This window comes from Sitophilus oryzae, unplaced genomic scaffold (assembly GCF_002938485.1).
Source record: "Sitophilus oryzae breed Bouriz unplaced genomic scaffold, Soryzae_2.0 scaffold_1441_pilon_pilon, whole genome shotgun sequence".
Classification (NCBI taxonomy): domain Eukaryota; kingdom Metazoa; phylum Arthropoda; class Insecta; order Coleoptera; family Curculionidae; genus Sitophilus; species Sitophilus oryzae.
Window position 1 is genome coordinate 1,070,651 of NW_022146106.1, and position 10,843 is coordinate 1,081,493.

General features: G+C 31.1%; 1 protein-coding gene across 3 annotated transcripts in view; it reads left to right on the top strand.

Moving 5' to 3' along the window:
• The window catches only part of LOC115876961 (cyclic AMP response element-binding protein A-like), a 205,569-nt gene extending 195,051 nt beyond the window's left edge, over nucleotides 1–10,518 (top strand). For all 3 annotated transcript variants that reach the window (XM_030893010.1, XM_030893011.1, XM_030893012.1), the window contains exons 2-7: nucleotides 2,905–3,121; nucleotides 4,278–4,477; nucleotides 4,706–4,811; nucleotides 4,883–5,067; nucleotides 6,369–6,512; nucleotides 8,965–10,518. In XM_030893010.1, the coding sequence (XP_030748870.1) occupies nucleotides 2,905–3,121; nucleotides 4,278–4,477; nucleotides 4,706–4,811; nucleotides 4,883–5,067; nucleotides 6,369–6,512; nucleotides 8,965–9,174 (1,062 nt within the window). In that variant the 3' untranslated portion in view covers nucleotides 9,175–10,518. The remainder of the gene's footprint in view (nucleotides 1–2,904; nucleotides 3,122–4,277; nucleotides 4,478–4,705; nucleotides 4,812–4,882; nucleotides 5,068–6,368; nucleotides 6,513–8,964) is intronic.
• Nucleotides 10,519–10,843: the final 325 nt, after the last annotated feature.

Consider the following 10,843-nt stretch of genomic DNA (forward strand, 5'->3'; position numbering starts at 1 on the left):
TCGAAAAGAAGCATTTTAGGACATAACTTTATACGAATTTCTTTACTTATTTTTATGTGTAGAATATGCCGCCGAAGTTTTCGGAATACTATTCGGACCACCCTGTATATCTAGGTCCTGGACGTAAGCCCCTGTACCGTGGATGAATCAGTCAGTACCATGGCATGAAAGGTTTTAAATTTAATTCTAATTCTCGATATTTTATAGTTGCAGCAAATCATCTTGCGTTTCCAATTTTTTATAAAACAGACTAACAACATGCATAAAAATATCAAAAAAGTTGTTTCGTAGAATAACAGTTTTATAGAATTTAAAAAAAATGATCAATAAAAATAGTTGAAACAAAATCACTCATACTATATCATGAGATCAAAGTACCTGGTGCCATAAACTTTAATGTATGTTTGAATTTCATTTGTAATTTATAATTCATATGAAACCTTTCTCCTCTGAAGTTATGAGTCATAAAAGTATGAATGACAGTATAATGTATCCCATCAAAAACATAGAATGTAAAAAATGCCAAGTCTCGCAACACAAAATTCTTCAACTATAAAAAGTTGTGAGATCTCATGTAAAACCAAGTCAGTTTATTTTATTTAGTCTTAGTCTTAGGATTTTATTAAGCACCTATTCAGAAATTTTGTTATAAATTGTTAGTATCAATATTAGTCATCTTTATTTCTGTAATAATTATAATGACTTGGCAATTGCACAACACCATAATTATAAAAGAATAATCTACCATCTCGTGCATCTAAACAGTACCCTTCAAATTAAAGTTTTTTAATTAAAATAGAATATCATATCGTGCAAAATCTAGAAGTACCTTTTGATGATCTCTCAATGAGTCGAAAAATTTCGAAATTAAAGAAATTTGACAAGCGAGAATTCATAAACTATGAGGTACAATTATTATATATTTTGGTAACCAAGCCAGCTATATATGTCTTCATGTGTAGTGAAAATTAGTATTCTTGCTTTATCCACAACGAAGTTACAGGGTGGTCAAAAGTGCCGCTAATACCTTCGAGAAAAGGATGGTACGGCTATAGTAGATGGAAGTAGTTTCCTTATACTATGATTGTGACTATGATATCTACGGCTGTGCTCGACTTGGCGGGGGCTTATTAGACAGGGTGGGCTTGTCAAGTTCCATTCGATTTTAATTAAATAATTAATTTAAACAATAATTAAAGAAATTAAAATAGATAAACATATATTAATAACTGGATATTGTAACTGGAACAAAAACTTGATTCGATAAATTTCTTATGTGACAAGTTTATTTCATACCAAATTTTATCTTATTTATAAATTTATTCATGGGAGGGGCAGTTACCTCCAACACCCATCCCGTATATGCACCCTTTATTGGATATATTATTAATTATTATTTTTATAGGACCACTTTTTCTATTCAAAATTTCGGTGAAAATTATGATTAAATTTTACATTTAAAAGAAAATCTAAAAGTGCTTTTATTTAACAACGACATTTCAATCGATATCTATTAGCAAAATATCTCTCTGCCAACTGCCAATCTCTACTTTAATTGGCACTAAATAAGTTTCTACTCACTAAACGAGTAGAACCCGTAGAACCACAACAGAAACGAACAAACCTTAAGCTTAACCGTTTTTGAGATATTTTAATTTGTATGTCAAAAATGGCATTTGCAAAGTGGGAAATGATTTTATTTACAACCACATAATATGTAATACTGATATTACTGACTTAAAAAATTTGAAAGTGTCAAATTATCTACATTTCTTCCCTCTTCCATTTCCCTCACTCGGTTTTTCTTATTTTTTGCCTCATTTAATTAAGCAAAATATTCTTGTAATATCTCTATTAAATATTTATCTAACATCAACAAAAATAAACAAGAAGATTAACAATAATAATTGAAAATTTTAATACATTTATTTGTTGAAGGTAAAAATGCTAGACTTCTTTGGCTTAAAACCTACATTCTGGCGTTTTAAAAAAGCGACGAGTTTGTGATATTTTGATATGTGAGTCTTTTCCCTTAATACTAGCATTGTCCGTATCATGCTGTACGTAGCCCAAAGAGTAGATGGCTTTTTCTGCCTTGTCATGTCGCTAAAATATGCCATCAAGATTGTCTCCGAAGCAATATTCTTAGCATTTCTTTCGGCACACCATTTTTCGTATACTTTCAATGCTATTTCATATCGCCCCCTACTTTTCTTTGGAAGTAAACTGGCTTCTGCTCTTTTTGCAGCTTCTGTAAGTTCTGGTGGGGTACCAATATTAAAGTAGTCTTCAATATCAGAACTTTCCGACAACATTCTGGTTTTCTTTGTTATATAAATTCGAAAAAACAAACGAGAAATTCAAGACTTGCACTTAGTTGTTGGTTTTACTGTTGAAGGTTTGCGCCATAACAATCACTGGTACCGGTAACAATAGATTATGGAAATGCCAAAACAGAAAACGACAAATGTTCGCATATTTATTTTTTTTTCAAAATAAAATCCCTATTTTTTAATTAATGATGTGGTTGTAAATAAAATAGTATACAAACCTCGGAGGAAAGTTTTCATTATTGTCTCGAGATTTAGTTAATCTCTCGACAGTAATGAAACACTTCCCTCCTAGGTATGTAATATACCGTATGATCGAAAAAAAATGGCGTCCAGTTGGCTTGGAAATGACCATCGATGACATTTCCCATATAATTTTACACATAAAATAAAAGCGATCTTTATTTCATAGCCATCGTTGACGCCGTTTTTATTCGATCATACGGTACTATTCAATACCTCTGTAGCACCTTCCTTCTAGAAGAAGGCTTACGTTACTAAAAACTTCGTCTTCATTATTAATTTTATACGCGCAGAGAGTACCAGTATTAAAAATACTTTTTTCCTTTTTCAGGAGATGCGAGACGTCTTGAGACTGCATTCCAGCAGAGAATCAGGTGGCGACTGGAGCTACATGGAAAAAGACCTTCCTGGAGTAATATTACACGACAGACTAATGACTGACGCTGCTATTGGCGCTAGGCCCATTAAAAAGGAACACAGTTACAGTTTGGCTTCTGAAGGAGACTCCATGACTGATTCACCTATGTCACACGAAAAAATCGATGATGGTAAGTTTTTAGTCTTATATATTAATTATTATATTATACAGGGTGGTCCGAAGTGTATTCCGGAAACTTCGGCAGCATATTCTGCATATAAAAATAAGTAAAAAAGTTCGTATAAATGTATGTCCTAAAATGCTTAGTTTTTTTCTAAATAATTTCTGAAGTAACGTAAAAATTTCGATGAAAATTAGTGTCTGGAAGTTTTTTGACATGAGAAATTTGATTTTGATGTCAATATGACTCCTATTTGTAGGGGGCGCCACCTACATGTGTTTTAACCATGTTTTAACTGTTTTGAAGAGTAATAACTTTTCATCCGTACCTGTGTCAAAAATATACATTTTCGTGACTTTTTACGTAAAAAATGTCTCTTGGTAAAAATCTCTACGAGCAACCGTTCTCAAGATATTTCGGATAGAAATAGTCAATACATGTCATTATTGACAAAAAAATAAACACGTTGAGTAGGTAGTTATGTGAGTGAAATAATAAATTTGGGAAATTTTTATATTTTTAAATTAATCATAAATATTTCTGCGACAAAACGATGATAAAACAGTTGCTGTTGAACTTTTTACACAAAAACATTTTAAATTTATGATCTCAGTCTAAACTATTTAGTCAACTTTAGACAAGTTTTTAGACAATTATGTCAATGATGACAGGTATTGATAATTTCGATTCCAAATATTTCGAGAACCATTACTCGAAGCGGTTTTTACCAAAATACCTTTTACGTAAAAAACTCCATAAATGTATATTTTTACTCAGTAATTTTATACAGGTACGGACAAAAAATTATTACTCATCAAACCAGTTCAAAAATATGTAGTTGTCGCCCTCTACAAGTAGGAGTCATATTGATATCAAATTTCTGATATCAAAAAAACAAATTTTTTCATCCAAATATTGATGTTACTTCAGAAATTATTTGGAAAAAATCGAAATAAAAATGAAACTTCTACACCCTGTATCTTCGAAACTAAGCATTTTAGGACATACATTTATACGAACTTTTTTACATATTTTTTATCTACAGAATATGATGCCAAAGTTTCCGGAATACAGTTCGGACCACCCTGTATAATACCTATATTACTTTATTTCAGAAAATTCTATATTATATATTTTTAACATTATCGTTGCCTTCTATTTTCAGATATGGAAGACGAATGCTATCCGTCTATACAGATGAACACCTCCGATGATAGACTAACAGAAGACTCGGTAGAAATAAAGGAAGAAGTAACCAATATTAAGGACGAATACAGTGAAACAGATAGTATTCAAAGTTCGTGTCCATCATCTCCTCAGCCACAATTTGTCAGCAGTAATGAGATTCACATAGACTCAGAAATAGTAAGTTTAATTTCGAAATTTCCGTATGTAGGAGGAGTACAATGCATTTATAATGTACTGAACAAAGAGAGAAGGAGTAAATACGTTGCCAAACGTATGAAATAAACCGAGAAACTGTGCACATTGCTAAGAGACGTGGAAGGGAATGTGACAGCTTCCGTCGCGGTCAATATTTTTTTCTTGAAACGCACCCTGTACATATATTAATAGACTTTTTTAATGTTTCAGTTAACAAATACATTTTTGAAACAAAATGGTTCACATATAGTGCTCACATCTCCACACTCAATTATACCTCAAAGGATAAATATTCCAAAGTTCAATATCAGATTAGGTAAGTTTATACTACTATATTTTTGCTATGTTATATCATTTGATGAGGCAATTATTATTATTTGTTTACAGCAAATGGGACGACATTTCATTTACCGCCAACGCCTCCATCGTGTACAAGTAGCGATGACTCTGAAGATAATACTACCATTTCGCAGCCACCATCTCCATCTGTTAGAAAGTTAACCAAATCGGTGTTACCGCATCATACGTCTACCCGACAACCGATTCACACACCTTTAATCAGTAGTCAACCAGTGAGTATCCCATATCAAATCTATCTATTGTATTCATCTGCCTTTATTATTCAAAAGCATTACACCATTCCATTCCAACAGATACAAGCAGACCGTTTGTTTATTTCAAGTTTGATTTGACAACAAACTTAATACAGTACAACGTCTGTAATCAGAACAGCTAATTGTAACGACCTATTAGCGAATCGTACTGATTAGCGAATATAATATAAACTATGAAAAAAAATCTTATAGTTATTTATTTAGTAATAATACATATTATGTTGATAATTATTTGTTACAGAAGAACACTGTTTTCTAAAACGCCACATTGTTTTCTACAAATATATATATATGTTATAAAATTAATAAAAATAAAACACCTACCCTTTGTAGAGAAAACATTGCGGATCACTATAACAGTTGATTGATACGCAACCTTGGGCAAATTCGTGACAAGGCTGATTTGATTTCCCCTTACGTCTCAAGTGTTGTATGGTGGAGCCTCTAGTCGTTCTGCGGCGAACGCATAAAACACTCATTTTCTCTAATTCGGCTGTTGAAGGCATATCGAAGACGGTATATGGAACTGAAAGCGACAGTATTTCCATATTAAAATGTGTAATATCTGTAATACGTTTGACAAATAAATCCGCGTTTATGTATTGAACATTTATTCGTGTCAAACATAGAATAAACAACAAAAATATAAATTCTTTTATAGGTACTGAATATTTCGTACGATCGAAAAAAGTCGTTTAGTTGACTTGGAAATGACTACTGTTAACATTTACCATAATATTTTACATATGAAATAACAGAGATTTTCATTTCCAACCCAACTCTGATGCTGTTCTTTGGTTAATCATATAATATTATATTAAATTGTTTAATGATAGAAAATCCGTATTATTAAGGTATTGTACCCAAAATCCGTAAATCTACGGGATAATCCGTAGTTCTGGCAACACTGTCTCCGGCAATCACGCACTCTGTCGACTGAAAGCAGAACTACGGTAACAGTATTCTTTATCCGCTGCGCTGTAAACGACTACCAGCGCGCAGCGGCACAGAGCTAAACTAAATCTCGAACAGGTTTTGGCACAGCACGAAATCACCCATAAGGTTGCGCATCTTCTTATTTCTTCAATCAACGCTATAATAATCTATCCCACATTGGTTTTGGAATGTTCTTTTGTTAACAAAACTTCTAATTTACTGCTCTTTAAGTTTTTTCGTAACGCGGCTTTTGTAACATCTCATCTTATTAGTTATCGTTAAATAAATTTTATCAATCTAATAATTATTGTATCTGATTATAGAAAGGATCAACTGGAATTCTTATACTAACGGAAGAAGAAAAAAGGACGTTGATTGCCGAAGGTTACTCAGTTCCTACACGTTTACCTCTGACAAAAGCTGAAGAGAAGTCGCTTAAAAAGATAAGAAGAAAAATTAAAAACAAGGTATTAATGGTTATGTATTATATTAATATTCTTTTTATCAATGACTAAAGAATACAAAGACATATAACCGAGACCAAACTGTTACCATGGCACCAAGCAGTGCCGTGGTCATATATTTTTTTTAACTTAGCTGCTTGAAGGGATATTTATATTTTTGATAAATGTTTTAACTACGCCTATGGTGTTGGCGATGGAATCATACTAATTAATTACGAAAAAACGAATTAAAATGTTAACAAAAGGTACAAAACTAGTATCGGCGTATAGCACAAAAGTACACATAGTATCAGAAAAATAAATACCAAATTCAATAAGAAAACGCTAAAAAGGTGGAGTGGACTGTTTATTTACTTATGAAACGCAACTCTGGTTCTTTCTTATCATTGCGGTTTTTACACTTGAAAGCTGAACACATCACCATTGTAATAAAGTTTATACAAAGTTCACTACACACAACAAATTATTAAAAATCGTTAAAATTGTCGCTGTTGACGAGGTGGTGATTCATCCGTAGGCTCCAAAATGATGGCGTCTAACGTACAAATTCTGCTGCAGCCAGTATATGAGCGTTACATGTCCTTGTACTCTTTAGTCATTGCTTTTTATACAGTGATGTTCGCGATTTATAAATACAGTAGTTTAGATTAGAATAGATTTTATCAGGTGCCTATGATCAGTTTAATTTATATATTTTATTTTGCATTTCCTCGTTTTTATATTCTCGTGAATAATGTACATTTAAAACAAAAAAAAAAGAAAAAAATGAGAATGAATATTTAGCACGTTATACTTTTTTCTGGGCATATTTATATAACTGTGTAATTTTACTATCACAGATAACATAGTAATTAATAATATATTACGTTATCTGTGATACTATATTTTAAAATTAAAACGGAAAATCACTAGCTATAAATATACTACCTCTCCGCTAGTGCTGCCACCATCTGAGAATCCCGTAAACAACCGAGTTATACACAGAATCAAGCTACTAAAACTTTTTAGATTGGTAATAACACGCCGGCGCTAATTTAGGCGACAAAGAACAGGCTGAAATTTCTACAGTGTTATAACGTTTCTAAATAATATGTTGTATTATAAATAGAATAAAGAAAATACTATTTTTCTAAAGTGCTTATGCAATTTGGACTAAAAAAAATCACACTGAGGGTGCATCCACACCATCCTAGAAAAAGCGGAACGGTGTATCGGCGTAACGACCTTGGATCGATTTCCAGCAATTCTATTGGCTGAAATTTTTACGAAAATTCATCTGCTAAAAATTTCAGCCAATAGAATTGCTGGAAATCGATTAGGTCCTTTATATTTATGGAGATTAAATTTAAACTCCTACACTACTTAAGTTCGCCATTTTGACATGGCAGGTGCCAAATCCGCGGATAAAAACTTTTTTGTTTGTGTGGCGGACCAATTCTGTCACGGCCCAAACCCGCAGACTTGATCTGTCAGATTAGATTGGTTTAAAAAAACGATGCCCGCGGACTTGTAATGCTTTATAAAACATCGAAAGATTGAATCGGGCAAAGATCTAATCGGCAGACTTAGTCGCCAGGCCAGATTGACCTCTCCAAAATTCCAGTTTTGGTATGTGACAGGCTAAGTCCGCCGATAAACCGGCAGATCAAATCCGCAGGTCAAATCTTCTAGTGATGGGAGGCTAATGATTGGAAATTTACATGTTGTTAAATATACCATATTCCTAATCAAAAATTTTATAATCAAGCAGGCATTGACTTTGACAGTTCAAGTAATTGTAATGTAATTTACCATAAGAACTGTTCATTTGTCATCTAAAACTAGTGATGGGATAATTGATGATAAATTATTAATGATGATTAATTTCAATAATCGAGTACTCGAGTGTCAAACGATTGCAATAACCGAGTGATCGCTCGAGCGAAATATCACTCGTATTTAAAAATACGGTTTTTCACCCGTCGCTTGCTGTAAGTACTCATTAACGCCAAAGCAGTAAGTTGCATGCGCAGTGATGAATGGCAAGTAGCAAGCGGCGAGCGATTCGCTTGATTTAGTTTATTTCAAAGCATTGTCGATGTAAGTCGTAAAATTTTGTCCCTCAGATACGCAACGGATAAATATATATATATATATATACGGCGTCGTATAAATTTGCTTCCTGCAATGTATGTAGAAAATTCGCTCGGCTTTTTATCGAGTATGTCACATTAAAATCGGATTTCAATTTATTTCATTCTAGGATCGCTTGCGTTCGTCGCTTGGTACTCGTCAGTTACATCGCTCGTTCATAATCGAGCGATGTCGGTTATTTCAATCGCTCCAGTTATCTCATAACTACCTAAAACCATACTTAATCGTAAGTTTTTGATCTTACTATATTAATTTTATCTCTTCAGGTCGTATTTATGTAAAAAATAAATACAACTTACTAAATTATTGATTTTATTTTCAGATATCAGCTCAAGAAAGTCGACGAAAGAAAAAAGAGTACATGGATCAATTAGAAAAAAAAGTTGAAATTCTAGTCACCGAAAATAGTGACTACAAAAGGAAAATAGACACTTTAGAACAGTCGAACGTTAATTTAATGGGCCAACTACAAAAATTACAAGCTCTTGTTGCTCGAACACATCCTCAAATTGTCAAGCAGGTTGCCAAATAAAACTTACCAAGGGAAGTCTTTTAACGTTTAAAAACACTATATTTGGGAAGTACATTGTCATTTTGTCATTAAAAGTAGCGTATTAAAGACAGTAGGTACATATAAATAATACGACTATTATGACCTTTATTTTGAAAGGGAAAGAACATGAAATAAAATTTATTTTATATACCTCTGGATTCAGTATGTAATTTATGTAAGATTTTACTAGTTATTATGAATGTGCTGCTGATTTAAATTATTAAATTATCGTCTTCCATTTAAAGATCGTGTTTATATTTAAGTCACCATAGAATAAAACATATTACTAATTTTATATAATTTCATACATTCCATTTACAAGCCAAAGGAGTATAGTAAAATTACATTAATATATTTTTATAAGAGAAAAGCTTTGGAAGCTATAAGAGATTTATATAATTTGGGTGTTGAAGAAAAATATTGTTTAAGACATTTTAATGTTGATATTAAATTCCTAAAATATATACACTCCAAAAAATAATACTATATGGAGAATGCTGTAAATGACGTTTCGATTTTTTTTTCAATTAAAAAAGCTCAACTAGGAAAGTGCAATAAAATCGAGTTTTAATCGATTTTAATAGTTCAAATCATATATCTTTATGTAAAGTATTATTTATATTAATTTCAGAGTTCTCGTCTTAAATTATAAAAAGTTTCATATTTTAGCATATATTTATTTATAGCTTTTAATATTTAAAATTGTTTATAAAAAATTAAGAAAATTAAAATGGGTTTATCACTTTTATGTGTGTATAGATTAAATATTAAGAGCGAATGTTACTGTTTTATATTTCATATTTTTAACACCCTGTTTTTTGTACTTAAATATTATAAATATGAATAGACTTATTACCGGTACCTATTTGTGCCTTACTATTAAAATTATTATATTATTAAATTTCTTATAAGCAATCAGAAAATTGATGAAAGATCCCAGTTTTAAAAACATTGACTTATTTGACTGAATAAATAAATACTTTATTAGATGTTCTGGTTTTAATATTGTGGGAATTTTAATAATATAACAAAAACAAAAATTGTTTTTGTTTGAAATTTTAAACGATAGATTTTACGAGTACATTTGATGTAGTAAATTGCAGAGTAAAAAAGTAAACTTAACTATTTTTTATTAAGTATTACATGATCTACTGTTTTTTACAACAAATAGTGGGACCATAATATTTGTCACATTGACGATAAGATAGATGCCTTATTGTATATGTCTGTTGCATTTACTAAACTGTATACAGTAGCTTTTCATGGAAAATGTTATGTACGTCTGTTTTATAGTTACAATGAAATATATTTATTTTTAACCGATTTTAGTGTTTCTTTTTTTACATACCATTAAATAAAAACATTAAAAAGCATATCAACAAAATTAGCGTGAACTCGACGGTATAATGGTACTCAGGGTTGGCATGATTTAAATCAAATGATTTAAATCAAGTGATTTTTTTAATTTTAATCATGTGATTTAAAAAAAACTATAATAAAATCAAGAAATAACTTTAAAGTTATAAAACTGTGTCCTAGAAGACTAGAAAAAATATTTCGAAACAGATAGTAAATCGAAAAATAATTATTGTAAATGTTATAAAAATACATAAAAATAATTAAAATATCTATTCATCAATTTAAATGT